This window comes from Nerophis lumbriciformis, linkage group LG12, assembly GCF_033978685.3.
Source record: "Nerophis lumbriciformis linkage group LG12, RoL_Nlum_v2.1, whole genome shotgun sequence".
Classification (NCBI taxonomy): domain Eukaryota; kingdom Metazoa; phylum Chordata; class Actinopteri; order Syngnathiformes; family Syngnathidae; genus Nerophis; species Nerophis lumbriciformis.
Window position 1 is genome coordinate 42,145,350 of NC_084559.2, and position 24,100 is coordinate 42,169,449.

General features: G+C 41.2%; 1 protein-coding gene across 3 annotated transcripts in view; it reads left to right on the forward strand.

Annotated features, from left to right (window-relative positions):
* The window catches only part of kiaa0825 (KIAA0825 ortholog), a 573,303-nt gene that overhangs the window by 77,225 nt on the left and 471,978 nt on the right, over positions 1-24,100 (forward strand). For all 3 annotated transcript variants that reach the window (XM_061986612.1, XM_061986613.1, XM_061986614.1), the window contains exon 6: positions 880-1,204. In XM_061986612.1, the coding sequence (XP_061842596.1) occupies positions 880-1,204 (325 nt within the window). The remainder of the gene's footprint in view (positions 1-879; positions 1,205-24,100) is intronic.

Sequence of the window (24,100 nt, forward strand, 5' to 3'; positions counted from 1 at the left end):
TTTGTCCATGTCATGTCAGATGAAGCACAAATTGAGCTGTTTGGCCACAATACCCAGCAATATGTTTGGAGGAGAAAAGGTGAGGCCTTTAATCCCAGAAACACCATCCCTACCGTCAAGTATGGTGGTGGTAGTATTATGCTCTGGGCCTGTTTTGCTGCCAATGGAACTGGTGCTTTACAGAGAGTAAATGGGACAATGAAAAAGGAGGATTGCCTCCCAATTCTTCAGGACAACCTAAAATCATCAGCGGAGGTTGGGTCTTGGGCACAGTTGGGTGTTCCAACAGAACAATGACCCCAAACACACGTCAAAAGTGGGAAAGGAATGGCTAAATCAGGCTAGAATGAAGGTTTTAGAATGGCCTTCCCAAAGTCCTGACTTAAACGTGTGGACAATGCTGAAGAAACAAGTCCATGTCAGAAAACCAACAAATTTAGCTGAACTGCACCAATTTTGTCAAGAGGAGTGGTCAAAAATTCGACCAGAAGCTTGCCAGATGCTTGTGGACGGATACCAAAAGCGCCTTATTGCAGTGAACCGTGCAAAGGGGCATGTAACCAAATATTAACATTGCTGTATGTATACTTTTGATCGAGCAGATTTGGTCACATTTTCAGTAGACCCATAATAAATTCATAAAACAACTAAACTTCATGAATGTTTTTTGTGACCAACAAGTATCACAAAAAAATAAAGACAGCCATGAAATTATAGTCTTTACAAGTGTATGTAAACCTTTGACCACGACTGTAAGTCTGTCACGGTTCAAATGACCAAGTGTGAGTGTGGTCTACAAAAGTCAGGCAGCAGCATCTGACAAACTAACAGGTCGTGTACTAAATTACTTTTTTAAAATGTTTTGGATTACTCATCCAGGGCCAAAGAAGCAAGGCGATGCTGGCTCTTCTTCACTCAGCCATGCGCTCCAGTCCACCTGCTGTCACAGGCTTTGACAGAGTGACCGCAGCCTTCCGCTCAGTGACCCCCGTTCTCACTAGGACCCTCACCGAAGACCTCCACGTCCTTCCAAGAGTCGCAGAGCCACACGCCATCCTGGCCTTCCTAAATGCAGCCTACCTCCGCCCTGTCGCCGGCGAACTGGCGTTGCTGGTGACTAAAGAAAGCGAGAGTGCCCTGAGGGACAACACTATGCTCGGCAGCAAGACCAAGAAATACTCGACTAAGTCTCGAGCAACAGTTGGTGAGTCTTTTAGCACTGTTTGGTTAATTAACTTTTGTTTCTCTTTGTTTTGTTTGTCTGTGTCAACATGTTTTAAGGGGTTTATTTAAATGTGCCGCACTGCTTTTTATTGTCCTTTCATCATCATTGTTACCTATTAAAGGTGAAACATGTTCTCCTTCCATTTTCACTTTTCCATTACATTCCAGCTGCCGCGTTAGTGCCCTGAGCCAAGATCCTTGAAAGTGATTGTCAGTAACTATTCCCCCTGTAATTGCTTTCCTCCTTCCAATTTAGTCTCCTCTTCACTAAGAAACAAGATGGAGAAGTAACTTTGGGGTCAAGGCTTCTTCTTCTCAAAATACTTCTAAATGCTATTTACAGTAACCGGGATGAGCTCTTTCTAATTTATTGTATTAATTCAATTGAAATAAGAACAGGAGATGAACACAAACCCACGTTATATTTTTAACAGTCCTATTTTCTGAAGAAAACCATTTATTATTCACCTTACATTAGGGATCCAATATCACCTTGCATTTAAAATCTCCAATTTACAGTAAGCTCCAATACAAGCAGTACTTCAGCACGCTTACTAGTGCAAAGCTGTACAGCCAGTTAACATCTAAATGTCCCTCAATAAGCAGACAAGGTTGGTCTTTTCTTCCATTTTAGTGGTTATTTACAAAAGGTAAACATGATGGCCTACAGGCTACTAGGAGGTAGCAGCTACACAACAGCTAAGCACCAGAGGTGTGGACTCGAGTCACATGACTTGGACTCGAGTCAGACTCGAGTCATGAATTTGATGACTTTAGACTCGACTTGACAAAATGTAAAAAGACTTGCAACTCGACTTAGACTTTAACATCAATGACTTGTGACTTCACTTGGACTTGAGCCTTTTGAATTGACATGACTTGACATGACTTGCTACTTTCCCCAAAACCCAAAGATGAAAAAGTTATTCGGGAGCGCTCCGTATTTTTCATTGTGTACTTGTCTATCAGCGTTGCGTGTGTCAGCTGGTGTGGTCTCAGTACAACAGCCAATCAAATTAGATCTACCGGTACTTTGTTTTCATCACACAGCATTCATCCAATCAAATTGCAGGACAACCAACGAAGAAGACATGTCCAAACCACACGCCAGTGAACAAAAAATGATACCTAAAATAATTTTGTTTGGGTATAAAAATTACGAGGTGGTCAACACAAAACGGTTTGCAGTATGCAACACATGCGGTTCGAAAATTACTGATGGAGAGGCAACAACTTCCAACTTCGTCCGGCATTTGAAGTTGCACAAAGAACGGTAAGTTTTGAATGTAAGATAACGTTTATTGGCTAAGTAACGTGACTTTTATTTGCTGTGTAGTTAAATCAGTGAGGCTGTAAACTCACTGCTAACGTTATTGCAAACACGGGAATCTGTTGCAGTTCACTACCTTATTCATACTTTTTGTTCAGTGATTTTTTTTAAGCAGGGTTACGTTAGTCAATATATCACACGTAACGTTAGACGGCGGTCAGCAGCACCGCGTATTTTAGCCACCTAAAAAAAGACAAAAATAGTAAAATAAAGGTCAGTTAAAATGTATACTATATTATGAATATGACTACCGTTTCAGCTAGCTTTCTGAGATACTGTTGGTTGTTTACCTCAGTGGTCCCCAACCACCGGGCCGCGGCCCGGTACTGGTCCGTGGATCGATTGGTATCGGGCCGCACAAGAAATAATTTTTTTTTTTTTCTTTTTTTAATTAAATCAACATAAAAAACACAAGATACACTTACAAGTAGTGCACCAACCCAAAACAACTCTCTCCCCCCTTTTGTTCTGGGCATTGAACATGAAGACTCTTCCTTCACTGTTCCGAATGGCCATGAGAGTCTTGGCAGTGCCTGCCTCCAGTGCTCCAGTGGAGCGAGTTTTCAGCCATGGTGGCATCATACTACGCCCCCATCGTGCACAAATGACTGACAGACTCTTGGCTAATTTGGTCTTTTGCAAATGCAATGCAGCATAGGGCCCTGACATATAAAAAGTACAACTTTTTTGTTATGTTCACGTATATGTCATGTTTTTTCAATGTTAACACTTTTGTACAAATAAGTACATTTGCACTTTATTTTTCAATGTGTTTGTTCTGTAAAGGAATGAGTTAATGTTTAAAATGTGCTAAAAAGTGCTATTATAAAGTGCAATGTCAGCACAATTTTCTTTCTTGCAATTTAAAATGCACTTATTTTAATAAATAAATACAGCGTTTGAAAAGCATACACAATCTGTGTTAATATATTAGTCTGTGGTTAAAAGGACTTGAAAGGACTCGAAACTCAAAATGCAGGACTTAGGACTTGACTTGAGACTTTCCAGTCTTGACTTTGGACTTGACTCGGGGCTTGCCTGTCTTGACTCGGGACTTGACTCGGACTTGAGGGCAAAGACTTGAGACTTACTTGTGACTTGCAAAACAATGACTTGGTACCACCTCTGCTAAGCACACACTAGCACACAAGCTAGACATGCGTAACAAGTGTCCTTACTTCAACAATATTGTATTCTAAAGCATTTGTCAGTATAAAGTATCAACTAATTATTGTTGCATATTACTTACACATACAAAGTGTCCAAGGCAGACTCGTATAATAAATTATCCAGTAACAAAAGTGTCTGCATCATTCAATGTACTGTGTCATGAGCTAAAAGGGGATCTGCACTTTTTTGGGAATGTTGCCTATTGTTCACAATCATAATGAAAAACATGACGACGGATGTATTTTTTTTAATGCATTCTAACTTGTAAGTAAATGCGTCGTCTTACAATGGAGCCTGAGAGAGCCACTCTATTCTACCTATAAAGCCTTTAAAAACATCCAAATACCTCCGTAAAGGTTTCATATACATGATGTAAGTATATATGTAATGTAGTAACATTTATAACTAGATGAGGCAATTCCTGAAGGAATTGCGTGTGAATGCTCCAATGCTTAAGTTGAACTGAAATGCTGACTGGATGTAGTATGAATGTAAGAATAGTTTGAATGTTGGAATGGTTTGAATGTTGAAGAGTTTGAATTTCCAGGAGAAACAGAATAGGGTTTGGAACTTGGGAAAGTGTTAGTTGGATGAGTGGAACGTGTTGATGTTGGAATGGTTTGAATAGGTTAAAAAATGTGCGAATTGTGGAAATTTAAAAAATGGACAATTCATTTTGAATGGGGAAAATGTACCTGAAAACTGGGAATTTTTTAAAATTTTGAACAGGCTGAATATTTTGGAATTGGAACGGTTTGAATCGGATAAAAACGTGGGACTTTGAAGAATTTCCCATTGGTTTAAATGGGAATTTAACATGAACATTTTTTTTAATTTCGGTAAAAGGGGAATTTTTTTTTAAATGGTATAAAACTTGAATAATCTGTATGAGTTGAAATGGTTGGTGTTGAAATTTTCAAATCGGTCGAAAAATGTTACATGTTGAATTGAATTCCTGGAATTTTGGGGAAACTGGGAATTTTTCCAGTTCAAAAAACAACTTTGTTTTTTGTCCTAATTAAGAGGAATGTTTTGACGGTAGAACGGTTTAAATGCATTGAAAAATGTGGAAGGAGTAGTGGCCAGAAATAGGGCTTTGGAAAACCAGAAATTCTAGAAAATCCTGGAATTTTTTTTAACTTAGGAAAATGGATTTCCAGGATGGTGGAATGTGTTGAAGGTGGAATAGTTTGAATCGGTTGAAAAATGTGTAAATAGCGGAAGTTAGAAAAATGGCCAATTCATTTTGAATGGGAAAATTGTCCCAGAAAACCTGGAATTCTGGGAAATTTTTGGAATTTGTCAAGGGAAATCCTGCGATTCCCGAATAGGCTGAACAGTTTGAAGTTGGAACGGTTTGAATCGGGTGAACAATGTGGAAAGTAGAGCGCGCCAAGATCTGGAGAAGAAGAAGAACATTAATAAATAGATGCTTTTGGTGTAAAAAAAACACATGTGTGAATGTTTTGGAGCATTCGCACAATAACTTTTAATATTTACGTATTTTGCTCATTTTAAGCATTAATTTAAAAAACGCATCACAACTTTCGCTTTTTTTCAACTACATCGATGATTACTCACTGCAGACTTTATGAGCAGTTACAAAATATTTTCGGCGGTAACTAGTAGTCTAACGCGTTATTTTTTATACTACATGATGCCATACTGCGTTATTTTACGTTATTTTTTATGTAATATCGGCTAGAAACAGAAGATTTGAGTGTGTTTTATTGGAGAGCTGCAGTGTCGTCCTTCTGAATCTTCCTGCGTCACGTTATTTTACGTTATTTTTTATGTAATATCGGCTAGAAACAGAAGATCTGAGTGTGTTTTATTGAAGAGATGCAGTGTCGTCCTTCTGAATCTTCCTGCTTCACAAGGGAGAGAAGAGGCGCACTGTGTGTGGGTGGGGGGAGGGGGCGTGTCTGTGTTTACTAACAAGACATCATGGCGGAGCTGAAGTCGAGTTTCTTAAGATGGAGATATTCTCACTACTTTTCTTTTGTCGAGCACAAAGAAAATAACATTTTAGTTAAATGTAAGTTGTGTCTTGGATCAAAGATCCTATCTACTGCCCAAAACAGCAATTCAAATCTGTTGAAACAGCTACAAAAGCAACATGCTTCGACAAAGCTCGTAAAGAGAGACACAGACTCCGATGCCACTTCACCTCCACCTCCACCTCCACCTCCACCTGAGGATTTTAACGGAGGCACTGCTAGCCAGGACACCATTGATAGAGCCATTGCAGCGTATGTGTTAGAAGACATGCAGGCTATTTCTACAGTGAAGTCAACCGCTTTTAGGCAGCTAATTAGCATGATACCGGCGTCAAACAGCAAGAGGCACGGAAAACATTTTCCATGTACCTGGACAGTGAGTACATAAAAATGGAAAGCGAGCTAAAGAAAACTCTCCAAACTCTGCCTCTGTTCATCATTCAGCACTGAAGGTACACACTCTGTCAATTATCTTATATACTGTTGCTCTTTCATTCTAAACTTCTAGAGTGTTTGATTATCGCATCACTCTACATTTATAGACTATAAAGTTCACAAACATAAAGAAGGATCCTAGTGGGCCAGGCCAATCTTTCCTTTTCTCTAATCTAAAACTGGGGAAATGCGTAGAGTGTTCTGGGCTTCAGTACAGTGTTGATCTCCTGAAGACAGGATTTTATTTCCGAATTCCTTGAGAGAAAAAAATGCCTGGTTAGGATTTGTGTATGCCATGTGTGCCTTCCTTGGGTGAAGCCAGGTTTACAGCTATGTTGTGACATGTTGTTATTATGCTGTTTGTTACTTATGTATGTTATGTTGCAGCTATTTAAATTAGTTTTGTCAATTTGTTCTGGCCTGAAATAAATTGGCCCTTTGAAACATATCTTTGTCTTTGTGTGTTGTATGTAGACCACATGGTTTAGCAAAGTTCAGTGATGCAAATGCATGTCAAGTTGATCAACAGATTGTATTATTCTCCAGTGCAATAACTGTAGTGAAATGAAGGCTAAAAGGGCATTAATGGGAGCCTTAAAAAAAAGAAGAAAAAAAGAACTAAATAAATAGTTACTTTTCACAGTAACGCATTACTTTTTGGTGTAAGTAGCTGAGTTAGTAACTGAGTTACTTTTGAAATAAAGTAACTAGTAACTGTAACTAGTTACTGGTTTTCAGTAACTAACCCAACACTGTTTATGAGAGCCAACAAACATAATAAAACATCACTTACTGTACAATGTCTGCTGTTATTAGGATGCCGACTGCTGGAATGTTCATATATTCCCATTTAGATGTAGAATGACTCATAATCCTTGCGAACAAAAGGGGGGTGGAACCACAAGCGTCTTTTTGTGTCGTTCTCACCATTGCCGGGTCTAAATTGGCGGTCAGAATGTACCAACGCGTCAGATTTTATCCAGGTGAGAGGCATGATTTTGATCTACTATAAAGTTGATCATGTCAATATTGACACACAAGATCACGTCACCGCTATAAATAGTCTGTCTGCGTTAGGACTTATAATAACAATATCACTTATACTTGGTTAATATTCAAGTCACGAAATGTAAATTAAGTATTGTTGGCGCTTTCTTTAAATGTTTTTTTTATTGGGTCTTATGGGCGGACTTTTATTTACGTTTAGAATGCATAAAAAAAAAAATACATCCACAATGTCTTTCATAATGATTTTGAACAGTAGACAAAATCCCCCCCCTAAAAAAAAAAGTGCAGTTCCCCTTTAAAGGGGGTCCTATAATATTAAACCAACTTCTCTTACCTGTTGGTACCTGTTTTTGTGTGTTTGGGATCCCCATAAGTCCTGAAAATGTGTAGTCAAACCATGGAGGCATGGCGAAGATATTTATAAAACAATTTTGCCTTCTTCCGTTTGGCATTTGAGACTTATGTGACGTACTTTGCCCTCGTTACATCAGCGGCTGTCTCCATATCTCAGGCATAGAAGTTTACCCAAAGAACTTTGCAGGAGTCCACCATTTTTATTCAGCTGAAGTCCAAAGTTGTGGTCAATTAGTTCCTTTTTTTCCCTCTATCCTCTTGGTGGGTCAGACTGGCTCGCACATGCACATGCATGCTCAAATCCTCCGCTTTTGCCATTTCAAAATAAAAGTAGCGTTTAGTTCTAACTCTTATACGTCAGTAGACTCGATATGAATACGCTAAAAACTACAACATGGCTGACGGAGTGGAGACGCAGTCAAAAGGGGGCATAGCCTGGTCCTCCAGTCAATAAGACCACAAAAAGTCTCATTCTAAAGAGACAGTCTGTGAACATAACTTATGCAAAATGTTGACCAAAGAACCCCCTTTACATATTGTGTAGACCCCAAGGAAGTGTTTTAAATGTAGAAAAAAAATATGACCCTTTAACTAAATTGATTATTGCTACCACTAGGTGTCACTAAAAACACATTTCTACTTGACTTCAATTTAAAGATAGCATAATAAAGGGACAAGCGGTAGAAAATTGGATGGATGGATAATAAGCCCATCATAAGGTTAGTATTTTTCAGACCTTTCATTGTTCTCTGAGGAATTTTACTTGATCAAACTTTTTCAAACTCTCAACACAACAAAATGATAAAAGTCTGTTCTATAATTTGTGCTGATATCGTACCGGCTTAATATCGGTATCGGCCAATACTAAAGGCTTCAATATCAGTAATGTAGTGGACGTGAAAATATTGTATAAAGACACCCCTTACTTACAGCTCACACATATGTAGCTGACTTTAATAGTAAGCAAAGCTCCCAGCTTTGTTTTAAACTGTGCAGCGATGGTTTTATTTTGGTCTCATATTTTTGAACTGTAATAATATTATGCAGAAAAAAATATATATTTTGAGATTAAATTATTTAATTACTGTAAATTTCTGTCGCACCAACAAATCCAAGTGTACACGTAAGAACTTGAAATATTTGTACAGGCCCTTGTGTTCATTCACTACTGTATCAAAAGACAGTGCCTGTAACACGGCATACAGAAGCTTATCAGAGAGATCATTGAGTTCGGTCTTTGTCCTTCTCCTCCTACTCCGCGCCGGGGCCTCTGAGGCCATCTTCTTCGGTGTCAGAGTTGAGGGAACTTGCGGTTGCTTTGTCCAGCGTTTTCTCGGCCTCGTTTTCGCTTACACTTTTGTCTCGAGACGGGTCGCCTCTGGGCTCTTGCCGTCTTATTCGGCTCGCGGTGGTACGCTTTTCGGGGCTCGTTACTGTTGATGGACTTTCGGTAACAAACGGTAGTTGTTTTTTCTTTTTCGTCATGCAAATTTACAAGGAATACATTGGCGGTAAACTCCGTAGCTTGCTAGCTTGTGTGCGCTAGCTTTCTGCTTTCTGACCTTTACGTCGATCGCGAGCTACCGGTCGATGGCGGAGGGTGTGTCAGTCGATCGCCAGCCAGGCATTAAAAAATTGTTCATAAAATTAGCGATCATCAATTAGCGATCATAAATCTTCACCAAGACGTCACTTTCGTCACTTGATTGACATTCACGGCGCCCAAGGGTCTTGTGAGATGACGCTGGCTGCTGCCAGATCATTATTAAGAAAAAACGACCGACAGAAAGGCGAGAAACATTTTTTTTTTATTTCAACAGACTCTTGCGCCATACCTGCCGCCAAAACTCTAAAGACCGACTGCACAGTTCCTGTCTTCACAATAAAAGCCTTGCTCTATCTTGCCTGCGCTAACAAAGTAAGAGTCTCAGAAAGCTGGCGTGCACAAGCTAACAAACTACGGAGTTTTCCGCCAATGTATTTCTTGTAAAGTGTATAAAAAGGAGTATGGAAGCTGGACAAATAAGATGCCAAAAACCAACCACTTTCATATTAAAGTTAAAGTACCAATGATTGTCTCACACACACTAGATGTGGTGAAATGTGTCCTCTGCATTTGACCCGTCCCCTTGTTGGTATTGGACAGAAAGTAGGACTTTTTTTCTCCTCCATTTGAAAATGTGGACGTTATCGTCACTACTGTCTGATTCCAATCAATGCAAGTCATCAGAATCAGGTAATACACCAACTTATATTCTTGTCTTCATGAAAGAAAGTAAGTAAGTAAGTAAGTATATTTTATTTATAAATCGCTTTTCACAGATAAAATCACAAAGCGCTATACAAAACATAGGTGAAGTAAAACAACAATTCAATTAAAACAACAGGCGCAACATCATAAAAAGGATACAAAGTGGATTAAAAATGATAGTTAAAAGTTGCATTAACTAAAAGCTTTACTAAAAAGATACGTTTTCAAATGTTTCTTAAACATGTCAACACAGTCAAGCTCACGGGGGGACTGGTGCAAGTTGTTCCAGTCTTGGAGCTATAGCCTTGAATGCCAAGTCTCCACAGGTTTTAAAATGAGTTTTTGGGATCTTTAGAAGACTCTGGCCTGAAGACCGGAGGCTGCGCCCTGAAGAGTAGGGGCATAGCAAGTCAGTGATGTACTGAGGGGCCCCAACATAAAACACATTCCCGAGGGCTGTGCAAGATGGACATTGCTGTTAGTCGTTACTATCTCATAGCGGGCCAAATCATTGTCTACCAGGATATAGAAGCATCCACAAACCAGAAGGACATGCTCAGGTGTACATAGAAATGAACACACTTTCCTTGCCCATAATTACATGGCAGCATGTGGGTGCACGTCCCCCGCCCCCCGGCTGACAGTGTGTATAAACTCAGGCAGAGATATGCAACGGTGGTGATTTGGAATCTATATGTGTTAAACATGCTTGTATTATCATTAAACACCTTTAACTTGTTAACATAAACGTCTCTTTCATAAATAAATAAATATAAATTATATATATATGAATGAGGTCGATCCCCTCGACTTCGTCATTTAAAAAGTAGCTCGCCTGCAGAAAAAGTGTGGGCACACCTCCTGTACATGCTTTCCTGCTTCACATTCTTGCTAATTTTGTTCCAATATATACTGATTATCGCTCCAACAAAGCCAAGCGGTGTGCTAATAACACGTTGCAAGTTGCTCCACCATTCACACCCTGAGAACAAAGAGTTACCACAGGAGTTCACTCAAGTTATTCGAGAAGTAGAATATGCAGAATGTCAGTGAGACGCATTGACACTGACGCCATAGCCTCAGACTATAGAAGAGTATACTTTTGATACTTAATTCCCTCCGTATTCCCTTTGTTTGTTTTTTATTGACTTATTTAGGACTTGCTGACGGTGAGGCTACATCTCGGAAGAAAACAAAACAACCAAAAAAAATCTAAAGGGTGTGAGCTGTTGTTTACTTTTTCAAAAATTGTGCACATGTCAGTTTCCCTGTGGAACAGCGTCTTTACATCTGCCATTCTTGGATAAACACACCGGCAGCCTTGCCTCGCTTTCTCCCTCCGTCTCGCGCTCTGTCGTTTGGTTTTGCCTTTCCCCTTTTCTTAAATGTGAGATGAGAGGAGGCAGCCAAGATAATTGGCCATGCGTCAGTTGGCCTGTTTGATCACGTAACGCAGCGCAGCCTACACACCTACGTGCCGCGCAACAAACCGTCAAATGTAGCACCGGAGGCAGAACACGGCTCCAAAGGGAACGTGGGACCTGTGTTGTGCAGTTTTGCTTTCGCTCAGTTGAGGTGTTTGTGCGCGTGTGTATACTGTATGTGTGTGTGTTTGTGTGTGTGCGTGTGTGTGTGTATGTGTGTGTTTAACTATCAGCTGCAACACAGCTCTGAGGGCTACAGCTGAGATAACATTTTTGAGTAATCACCCCCCTCAAAAAGCTTGAGAACCCCCATATTCTCCACCCAAGGCCCCCGGCTCTTATTGAGCCACAGTTTGAACAGTAATCTGCTTTCACACTGTACTGTGTGCTCCTCCCATAATTGTCAAGACAATTATGACTGTGGTAACACAAAGTGATTCTATGTTCATAAGCATCCAATGACTCCTCTGATCTGGGCCTCTTCCCTGTTGTGTTATTGTTGGCTCCTGCAGTGGAGAGGCAGGCACTAGGTATATTTTGATAAGAGCCATGCCTGGGGAGACTCTGCAGGCTCTCAAGGGAGCATTGTTGTGTGCAGCATCAGCCACTGTCAAACCACTGAACCGTTTAACAGCGGCAATATCTGCCTCCTCTTTTGAACCCAACTGCCTTAAAGGCAGGCACTGACATTGTACCCAGACAGATGTGAAGGGTTGCCTCAACCATCTTTTTCTTCATCTTCTTTAGTTTCCTCCCACACGTGCTTCCTTCTCTGCGTTTATATTTGCCCATCTTCTCATGTTTAGTAGGGAATATGATAAATATTTTGAAATAACATCTACTGTAGTTAACGTGTCTAGGAATGCTCTCAATCATCAGGTCATTGTCATCTCAGGGCATTCAATCATCACAACTGGACTGTTTGGTTTGTGCTCATAGGGCAGATCTAGAATAGATCTAGACTAGTGGTTCTTAACATTGTTGGATACCAGTTTCATATGCGCATTCACCGAACCCTTCTTTTTTTCAAATTCAAGACCAAGTTATATGTTTTTGGTAACACTTTAGTATGGGGAACATATTCTAAGTAACAAAGACTTAATTTAGAGTTATTTGGTTAGGGTTAGGGTTAGAGGGTTAGGGCCAGGGTTAGAGGGTTAGGGTTATAATAAGGCCACGCCGTTTAAAGCATTAATAAGTACTTAATAATGACTAGTTAAGAGCCAATATGTTACTAATTTGCATGTTAATAAGCAACTAATTAATGGTAAATATATTCCCCATACTAAAGTGTTACCATGTTTTATTACTGGTGCACAAAATGAACCGTGCATGAATATCACCTAGTTCAAAGAACAAAACCAACACAGTGCATAAACTCACAACAAATTACATACCTGCAAATCAGTGTGACTTCTGCTGTTGCCGTATCCGTAGTACGCCCAATAGGGACAAGTTTTTATTTACACGATGAGTTGGGTGTGTCTTGACCTCCGCCGAACCCCTGAGCCCGAAACACCAAACCCCTAAGGTTCGATCGAACCCAGGTTAAGAACCACTGATCTAGACTAAATATGACCAATCTAAGGCCCTGGATAATTTAGAGTTATTTGGACATTAGGGGAACATATTCTAAGTAACAAAGACTTAATTTAGAGTTATCCAGGGTAAATCCCACCTAACCTTATACTTGTCCACACAATGGTTGTTTAAGACCCCCTCACCCCCTCCATCTCCATCCGCCGGCTCAACGCGACCTAGTACGCATGCACAGAAAATGCGCACGTCATAGTCACTTCCAGTGTTGCTTTGTGTGCAAGTTCTTAAATTAAATTTAACTTATCTATCAATATCCAGTGTTGTGGTATTTCAATTAACTGGAATCCAGTGTGCTGTGGTGCCCTATTGTAGTGAATCACACCTGAGCCATCATAAATTAATAAGATCTTTAATGGACACATGAAAGTAAACAATGTGATACAGAACATTTTACATCAATCAATCTAGGGATCTAGATATCTGGTTAGGACACTCCTCACTCTTTTGCCTTCACCTTCATTGTCCATTTGTCCATACATGGCGGACAATAACTGATACAGTCTGCTTTGCCAGTCCAAATGCATTTGATGTTTTCCGTAGTCTTCCCTCGTTGGCCAGGTAATACAAAGCACATGCTAGCTTTTTTTTTATCACATCCACGGGAGCCCACATTCTCGTTGTCTCTCCTTCGACAAATGGACAAAGTTTTTCGGTAAGTAGAATCACAGCTGACCTGAACATTCGAAAGTTCTCTTGCCGTCTGAGAAGTGTTGTATCCGAAATAGCTGCAATGGCTTTCTCTTAAGGTATTCATGTGTGATTTCCACAAGCGTCTGTACATGTAGAGGAAGGAGAAACACGGGCATGTCTGGGTGACTCGCCTCCATTTTTTTTAGTGTTTACCTCTGAGTGGAAACAGGTTGTTATGAAGCTGGCTGTGGCGCGTTCTTTCTGATGTCACTTCCTGTGTGGGGCGCGGTCTTTTTGGCATCATTTCCTCGCCGAACTCAGTTTGTAAAAGTTCAATGAGTCCATACAGAGCTTAGAGCTGGAGATTCAAGAAATACACGCCGCACTTACCCGTGTAAAAATATATCCAAGGAAGGAAACCTTAAACGATGGTTTCGTGTGGCTGACATGATGCTTAGGATAAATAATTATTCGTTTAAGGAGTTATCCGGCTTAATGTAGACAGGGCCTAAGTCATTATGTTTTGTGCCTTTTGTTTGCAACTGAATGGAATGCTTACGCGGGGGATTCCGACTATTTAGGACTGGTATTGGTCGATCCACAGCAATCGTTTTGTCACACAATACCTCAATGCTAACGAGGGGAAATTACGCTTCAGCGACCGTCGTTGGCTTTGACGGTGGGATTGCAGTTTGTTTTTATCACTACCATAGGGCGAAACCATCCTTGCCCAGAAACATCCTCCTGGTTTTTAGAGTATACATATTTGGGGTTTTGGCACCAGCCGTAAATCTGACCAATCTATGATTAGATCTGACCAATCTATGTCTAAGACTACATGTGACCAATCTGAGTCAAAGACGAGATCTTATCAATCTAAATCTAAGACTGGATGTGACCAGTCTAAATCTAAGACTAGATGTGACCAATCTAAGTCTAAGACTAGATCTGACCAATGTAAGTCTAGGACTAGATGTGAACCAGTGTAAGACTAGATGTGACCAATCTAAGTCTAAGACTAGATCTGACCAATGTAAGTCTAGGACTAGATTTGACCAGAGTAAGACAAGATGTGATCAATCTAAGTCTAAGACTAGATGCGACCAATCTAAGTCTCTAAGACTAGATGCGACCAATCTAAGTCAAAGACTAGATGTGACCAATCTAAGTATAAGACTAGATGTGACCAATCTAAGTTAAAGAGTAGATGTGACCAATCTAAGTTAAAGACTAGATGTGACCAATCTAAGTTAAAGACTAGATGTGACCAATCTAAGTCTAAGACTAGATGTGACCAATGTAAGTCTAAGACTAGTTGTGACCAATCTAAGTCTAAGACTAGATGCGACCAATCTAAGTCTCTAAGACTAGATGCGACCAATCTAAGTCAAAGACTAGATGTGACCAATCTAAGTATAAGACTAGATGTGACCAATCTAAGTTAAAGACTAGATGTGACCAATCTAAGTTAAAGACTAGATGTGACCAATCTAAGTTAAAGACTAGATGTGACCAATCTAAGTCTAAGACTAGATGTGACCAATGTAAGTCTAAGACTAGTTGTGACCAATCTAAGTCTAAGACTAGATGTGACCAATCTAAGTCTAAGACTATTTGTGACCAATATAGGTCTAAGACTAGATGTGACCAATCTAAATCTAAGACTAGACTAGATATTTTTCCATTTGTATTGCTTTTTTTTTAGTTGTATTTATTCAATGTGCTGTGGACCAACAAACAAACTGATCAACACAGTTTGTAGGCCATTAGCTTTTCAACTCCAAACGCCACATAAACACCTGAACTGTGCGACATACAACAACAACATAACAACACAACATATGTAACAACTTGGGTTATTTGGCCAAATATGCTTTGTTGCAAGAAGCCATATTTTTTCAATAATTCTGGGGGGCTATTCAGAGGGACATGCATGTATGCTGTCAATCACCTCCACACGTACGTGCACACGGTGGTAAAAAAAATGTGTGGTTGAAAAATGATTTCATACATCTTATTCGAAAAAAAAAAAATGCATCAATCAATTTCTATTTGGCCTTTCAGTATTCATGTCTGGTTATATGAAGACCAAACACTTTGACTTCAACTTCTCTACAAGCATATAATTTATTCTTCAACAATAGACCACAGGGGTGAAGTCGAACTTTTAAAATTCCCCTTCAAACACGCCGCAACCCCATTCTGATAGCGCTGATTTGAATTCCGCTTTCACTAATTTCCCTGTATGACGACGTCGGCAGCTCCCTATAGATAACCCCCAAAAAATGAATTGAGTTTGAACATGTACAGCGAGCACATTCACCTCCACCGCCTCGCTCTTTGAACTCTTTCTTGGAATAAGCCTATTCAGTGGGGAAAGAGGTTGTGTAGTGACGCGAAGAAGCGCGGCTGCGTCTTTGCATGGCGTCGGAGGTGCTTGTGGGGATTGGGGCTACTTGGGAATGGCGTCTGTTAATATTTAATAAGAGCAGCTCCTCACTAGATCATATCTCTGCCTGAGTTTATACACACTGTCAGCCGGGGGGCGGGGGACGTGCACCCACATGCTGCCATGTAATTATGGGCAAGGAAAGTGTGTTCATTTCTATGTACACCTCAGCATGTCCTTCTGGTTTGTGGATGCTTCTATATCCTGGTAGACAATGACTTGGCCCGCTATGAGATAGTAACGACTAACAGCAATGTCCATCTTGCACAGCCCTCGGGAATGTGTTTTATCTGATGCCATTTATAGCTTTTGTGCATTACATAAAGAATCAAAAATACACTATATTGCCAAAAGTATTTGGCCACCTGCCTTTACTCACATATTAATTTGAAGTGCCATCCCATGGAATTGTCCAAAATGTTTTGGTATCTTGGAGCATTCAAAGTTCCTTTCACTGGAACTAAGATGCCAAGCCCAACTCCTGAAAAACCAACCCCACACCATAATTCCTCCTCCACCAAATTTCACACTCAGCACAATGCAGTCCAAAATGTAGCGTTCTCCTGGCAACCTCCAAATCTAGACTGGTCCATCAGATTGCCAGATAGAAAAGCATGATTCATCAGTCCAGAGAAGGCGTCTCCACTCCTCTAGAGTCCAGTGGCGACGTGCTTTACACCACTGCATCCAACGCTTTGCATTGGATTTGGTGATGTATGGCTTAGATGCAGCTGCTCGGCCATAGAAACCCATTCCATGAAGCTCTCTGCGTACTGTACGTGGGCTAATTGGAAGGTCACATAAAGTTTGGAGCTCTGTAGCAACTCACTGTGCATAAAGTCTTTGCACTATGCGCTTCAGCATCCGCTGACCCCTCTCTGTCAGTTTACGTGGCCTACCACTTGGTGGCTGACTTGCTGTTGTTCCCAAACTCTTCACTTTTCTTATAATAAAGTTGACTTTGGAATATTTAGGAGCAAGGAAATTTCACGACTGGATTTGTTGCACAGGTGGCATCCTATGACAGTTCCACGCTGGAAATCACTGAGAGCGGCCCATTCTTTCACAAATGTTTGTAGAAACAGTCTCCATGCCTGAGTGCTTGATTTTATACACCGGGCCAAGTGATTAGGACGACTGATTTTCATCATTTGGATGGGTGGCCAAATACCTTTGGCAATATAGTGTATATTAACCCTTTCTTGGTTTCTTACATTAAGGCCCTGTCTACATTAAGCCGGATAACCACTTAAACGAATAATTATTTAGCCTAAGCACCGTGTCAGCCACACTAAACCATCGTTTAAGGTTCCCCTCCTCGGATAATTTTTTACATGGGTAAGTGCGCTGTGTATTTCTTGAATCTCCGGCTCTTAGCTTCGTATGGACTCATTGATCGTTTACAAACTGAGTTCGGAGAGGAAGTGACGCCAGAAAGACCACGCCCCACACAGGAAGTGACGTCAGAAAGAACGCGCCACAGCCAGCTTCATAACAATTGTTTTCGTAACTCGGAGGTAACCACTGAAAAGATGGAGGCGAGTCATCCGGACATACCCATGTTTCTCCTTCTTCTAAATGTACAGAGGCTTGTCGGAATCACACATGAATACCTTAAGAGAAGGAAACGGGCAATTGCAGCTATTTGGGATACAGCACATCTCAGACGGCAACATAGCAATGTTGAGCGACGGTTTTGAATAAGGCCTGGAAGAACGGCAGCCTGGTGGAATATGTTTGTCAACAAGTGTGTTGTGCCTAAGGAACGGCAAGAGAACTTTCGAATGTCCAGGTCAGCTGTGATTCTACTCAGCAAAAAAGTTTGTCCATTTGTCGAAGGGGAGACAACGAGAATGAATGCGGGCTCCCGTGGACGAGGGAAGACTACGGAAAACAGCAAATGCATTTGGACTGGCAAAGCAGACTTTTACTAGTTATTGTCTGCCATGTATGTCGAGCGATTACTCAACGTCTAGTTTTGTACTCCATAACTATTGTGAAGCCATGAAGTGGTTGCGGCCATCAAGTACGACCACCAATTCCAGCCTACAAGCACAGTGTCCCGACCAGTTATCTAGATCCCTAGATTGATTGTTGTAAAAATGTTCTTTATCACATTTACTTTCACACGTCCATTGAAGATATGATTCATGTATGATGGCTCAGGTGTGATTCACTACAATAGTCTAACAGCTGCTGATGGTGAGGCAAGCAAGCTTTACTATTAAAAGAAATGTGGCAATAGTCTACATTGAAACACAGGGTAAGAATACACTTCCAGGTCAGAGGTGACCATGACGCGCACATTTTTTTTCGCGCACGCGTACTAGGCCGCATTGCGCCGACGGAGGGGGGATGGGGTCTTAAAAGGTGGCATTGTGTGTGTGTGTGTGGACAAGGATAAGGTTAGGTGGGATATACCCTGGATAACTTTAGCCTGAGGGACTAAAATGTCTTGCTTATTCTTATAAATAGTCAATATGACTAACTGAACTCCTCGCTTTTGCCCCGGATGCAATAGCCTAAATAAATGTTAAAAGGTAATTAGGTGTGTTACTCACTTAGCCAGGGATCAGGCAGGTCTTACAGGGCCCAATTGGCCGGACCTAAAAAATTATGGTGCTGTGACCCGGATCAACTTTCTTTTTCTGACATATCATCTATGTAGACCACAATGAAATGTTTTAAATTGAGAAAAAAAAAAATCATAATATGGCACCCTTAAGTTTAATTATAAAGGCCAGATGTGCCCTTACTTTTTGCCTCTAAAGGGCTAAAGTGAAAATGTGCCATTAGGCCGTGGGCCAGACACAACGATTTAAATTGTACAGCAGCACCATATCGCCATATATAAGGTACAGGAGATGTTCTCATTAGATAGATAGTGATTTTGATTCTGATTCTGAACTGGTTTTGTGCATTAATTTAAGAATCTAAATGATATGAACACTTTTCTTGGTTCCTTACATTGAGACAGCAGGAACAAGTTGGGAGGGGGGGGTTGTGCACTACTTTAGTCGCCAGACTAAAATGTATTTTGTGGCAATTCCAACTTTGACCATCGCTTCAGTTAGTATGTAGAGTGGCACTTTCCATCATTTTCAGCAGACTGCATTAAGAAATAATCAACCGCCCCACCTTCCTCTCATTGTTGATCCACCCAGAAATGGAGCCAGAATCACTTCCTTACTGTACGTTGTGAAATGAGTTCTTTACACTGAAAGATTTTGTAAATGTTTATTCACATACCTTAATCGTTTCCAAACTGTGTTTGTAACACGGCAGTAAAACGGCTGATCAAACAAAACACAAGTCATCGTCATGAACCCACTAGCTGTGGAATCTAGCTCTCCAATCAGCTAAACAGACTCAGTTAGTCTAAGGTGATGTTTTGGTGAATTTACAAAATTGAAACAATGCAAAGAGAATGGCATTGTAAGTTATAATACTAACGTCGACAGTCAGAAACGTGTTAGCTTATTAGCTAATGCTAACGATGCCAGTTTCATTACATTGCGATAGCACATACAAATATGCATGAACATTTTCATCCATAACTATCCTACAGACATCACACATCGGACGGTTTAGTAAGTAAGAATTATTTTAGTTATACTGTAAAACTTAAAAACGTTGCTTGGAGGGATGGATGAAGGATCCTTATGAGTAGAAACGCTATGGACGACTAGAAGACGGGTTGAAAGTGCGATGTTCCATTACCCGGATTGTGTTTTGTTCAGTTTAGTATTTCTGTAGTTCTTGATTTAGTTCAGTTTCAGCACCCTGGTTTGTTTATTTGTTGCCATGGGTGCTGACTATTGTAACCTGCCTCTGATTAGTGGTCGGGACGCTCACCTTCTCCCGGTCACTAATCAGAGAGCTATTTATTCCTGCCTCGTGCCATACTCTGCCTGGTAGTTTTGTTTTGCAACACACAGCAAGTTATGTTAGTGATTCCTGCTTCTTGTTCTGGTTTTGGCTAGTCCTGTGCTGAGCTTACTATAACTTCCCGTGCCATCGGCACCACTTTTTGTATTTTGGCTCGATTTATTGGAATAAATCATTCTTCCGACCTGCACGCCGCTTCCTGACATCCATCTGCATCTTGGGGAAATGACCCTGCGACCCAAACATAACAGAGAGCTCAGTCTAAACAGAAGCCTGCTTTAGCCTGCTCATTTGTCTGTCTGAACTTTTTTGAAGCCTCTTTCTTTGCGCTGTCCTCAAATCTAAACATCAAACATGGATATGATCAGCTGAACTCTCGACGCAATTGACAAAGTCTTTTCGACAAGGAAAAGAGGTTCGGGGGAGCCTAGCTGCCCTGATGGAACCATTGCTGCGGGGTACGTGAGAGACTCCTGGGATAAATGGAGAATCATGTGCCTCTTAGTCCTTTCCATCGAGGACGTGGAAGACATCTACCTATTTGGTACCGTGATCGCGGGGCTCCTGCTGATTGGGCTAGGCATTGCTCTGGTGTATCGTCAAATTCGGAAGACGATGGCAGCCACTCAAGGGGCCCAAAGGCTTTTCGTCGCAATGGAAGGATTGGGTCGGGCTGTGGGAACACAGACTGCGGCGATTTCTGATCTGAATCGCAAGATGGATCACATCTTGGAGAAGTTTGCTGAGAAGGAGAATTGAATTGAATTTGAGAGAAAACCAGCATGGACAATAGGGCAGGCAAGTCATTGTTTTCTGTCTGCTCGAAGAAAAACAACATCCTAATCTACGATTTGACTCCCTCGAATGGCCTTGACGCTGTGTTATCAGGAACAGGCTGTTCTGAAAAACTCCCCCGAGGACTCCTCAACGATGGACGCTTTTGACCTCCCTTTTTCTCAACAAGCACCTGGTGTCGAACTTTGAGATCGGTCCCAGTCCACAAAAACACTTCAACATCACACCCAAGTTGATTGGGCATACACCAAACCACCGCCTTCACCACCGCTTGTTTGCTCCAACTCCCCCTCCCTCTGTTGCGACTAAATGTAACGTGTTTATGTTTGCATTGCAAATGAGGTTTTTTCCCTTGGACTCAGTCTGGACCCCCTCTTGCGTATCCAGCCTTTGACTGATATTTTTTTACTCTCCCCCCTTTCCCAATATCACATTTTTCTCACCTTTTTTTAAGGAGCGCCGTAAAAATGGCTGCGTCGTCGGCGGTCTTGTCTCGTCTCCCTGTAACGTATGTGTGCTCTTAGTGGGACTGTGCCGAAAATATACTTTTCAGTTCTTATGTGTCTTGTGCATGTTAAGAATTGACAATAAATCATCTTGAATCATCTTGAATAATTTGCCTTGTGGTTAGAGTGTCCGCCCTGAAATAGGTAGGTGGTAAGTTCAAACCCTGGCCAAGTCATACCAAAGACTAAAAAAATGGGACCCATTACCTCCCTGCTTGGCACTCAACATCAAGGGTTGGAATTGGAGGTTAAAACACCAATTTGATTCCCGAGCGCGGCCACCGCTGCTGCTCACTGCTCCCCTCACCTCCCAAGTGGTGTTAACAAGGGGATGGGTCAAATGCAGAGGGTAATTTCACCACACCTACTGTGTGTGATTGTCAGTGGTACTTTAACTTTAACTTTAAGAGCAATGCAGCACCTGCAGTGAGCAAACTCATCCAAAAGATGGCGCCATAACATAAGCAATAACACACCTATTCAGTGTCTTTGCCTGTTTTTTTTTCAACACTTCGCATTGTGTGAAAAAAAAGATGTCCATAAATTAGCTGCACTGTTTTATAAGCCGCAGGATTCAAAGCGTAGGAAAAAAGTAGCACCATATAGTCCGGAATGTATGTTAATTTAGTGCATGGAAATGTAGTCATTGAAGCCAGTGCGCGGAGTATGTAAAAAGCCAGTGGGCAGTGTGGCGAGAGACGTTTAGACCACAGTCCTGGCGGTCCGATTTACACCTCCAACAAGCAGAATGGGAGAAAGAATGAAAATAGGAGCCAGGGTGAGCCACTATGCTGGAGAGAAATTAAATCAGTGGCTGAATTATTGCATGATTGCCCGCTCCCCAAAGACTTGGGTATCATTTGGTAGAAAGTGTCTCATAATTGGTTTTCGGCCATGTCAGACACATGCAATTCCCTTCCTAATGGCTCTCTTAGGAAGAACCGGGCCTCCTGGGTCAGGGAAGGACAGAGAATAGCCAGACGGCAAAAAAGCCTGCCTTCCCCACCTCTGAGCGAGAGGAGAGGTGCCAAGAAGGAGAGAGTGTTGTGTGCTAAGAGGAAATGAAGTGGCAATAAGTGCAGCCAAAAGGGGAAATGCTCTTCATCAGTCTGGGGATTTGGCAACCCGCCACACAGCAATTGTTTACCTTTTTGTCACCGGTTGCATGTGTTCTGTTTTGTAAACGGCATTAAACTATTCGCCCGTAAACACCCGGAATCAATAACAACTGCTGAGGGAATTCCCTTTTTTTCCCCGCCTCGCTCCCTCCGATGTTTCCCTTTCACCGCCGTCTCTTCCACTCGCCTGTGTTCCCTGCCAGTCAAGAGCAGTGGAAATGTGCGCTGGAACCCGCGGGAGAGACCGACAGGATGGCTGGCCAAAAATACCTGCTCGGTTTTGTTTGTTTTGTTGCGTTTTGTGTTACATTGTAGTATTGTCCCGATACCAATGGGGAGGGGGTGGTCCCCTCCAAGGTTTCTCATTGTCAACCCATTTGGTTGAGTTTTTTCTTGCCCTGATGTGGGGTCTGAGCCGAGGATGTCGTTGTGGCTTGTGCAGCCCTTTGAGACACTCGTGATTTAGGGCTATATAAGTAAACTCTGATTGATTGATTGATTGATTGATTGATTGATTGAATATTTTTGTACCGGTACCAACATTTTTTCGATACTTTTCGGTACTTTTCTAAATAAAGGGAACCACAAAAAATGGCATTATTGGCTTTATTTTAACAAAAAATCTTTGGGTACATTAAACATATGTTTTTTTATTGCAAGTTTGTCCTTAAATAAAATAGTGAACATACAAGACAACTTGTCTTTTAGTAGTAAGTAAACAAACAAAGGCTCCTAATTAGTCTGCTGACATATGCAGTAACATATTGTGTCATTTATCTACCTATTATTTTGTCAACATTATCAAGGACAAGTGGTAGACAATGAATTATTAATCTACTTGTTCATTTACTGTTGATATCTGCGTACTTTCTCTCTTGACATGTTCTATCTGTGGGGCGGTATAGCTCGGTTGGTAGAGTGCCAGCAACTTGAGGGTTCCAGGTTTAATCCCCGCTTCCGCCATCCTCGTCACTGCCGTTGTGTCCTTGGGCAAGACACTTTACCCACCTGCTCCCAGTGCCACCCACACTGGTTTAAATATAACTTAGATATTGGGTTTCACTATGTAAAAGCGCTTTGAGTCACTAGAGAAAAGCGCTATATAAATATAATTCACTTCACTTCACTATCTACACTTCCGTAGTAATAATCACTTATTCTTCTGTTGTTTGATACTTTACAGTTTTAGATGATACCACAAATTTGGGTAACAATCCGATACCAAGTAGTTACAGGATCATACATTGGTCATATTCAAAGTCCTCATGTGTCCAGGGACATATTTCCTGACTTTATAAGCATAATATACATTTTTTTTAAACGAAAAAAGATGTGATGCCAAAAAATATCGACGTAATCATAGTAGTATCGACTAGATATGTACCTGTAACTGATGTTAGGTGTAGATCCACCAATGGCGTTTGTTTACATTTTGACGCCGGTGAGCTACGGTGTGTAGTGAAGCATGTTTAGCTGTCCTGCAGTGATAATGGTACTTGTAAGAAACTTACTTTATTTGTCGCCATGGAGGCAAGGATTAGTGATTTAGAAGTAGCTAAAACACTGCCGACTGCGGATCGACTTTAGCCGCCAGCGAGCTAGCCATGTCTTAAAGCACCTCCTCCTGAGGGCGTTTCAGTGTTATGACTTCAGCTTTATCTTTAGTTTTTAAGCCAAAATGCGTCCATTTTCCCTTTTCTGTCGACACACTGTGTCTGCTTGTAAGTACTGCGTAATTGTGCGCTGCCTAACATGCTCCTCTGTTTGTAAACCAGCAATGACACGACGTGACGTGGGGTTGGCAGACCGGTACTTTTAAGAGGCGGTATATATGAAAATGATTCATTAGTATTGCGGTACTATACTAATATTAGAGAAGGTTGTCTACAGTCAGTTGCTGCCCTTCTTAGAGGATAATG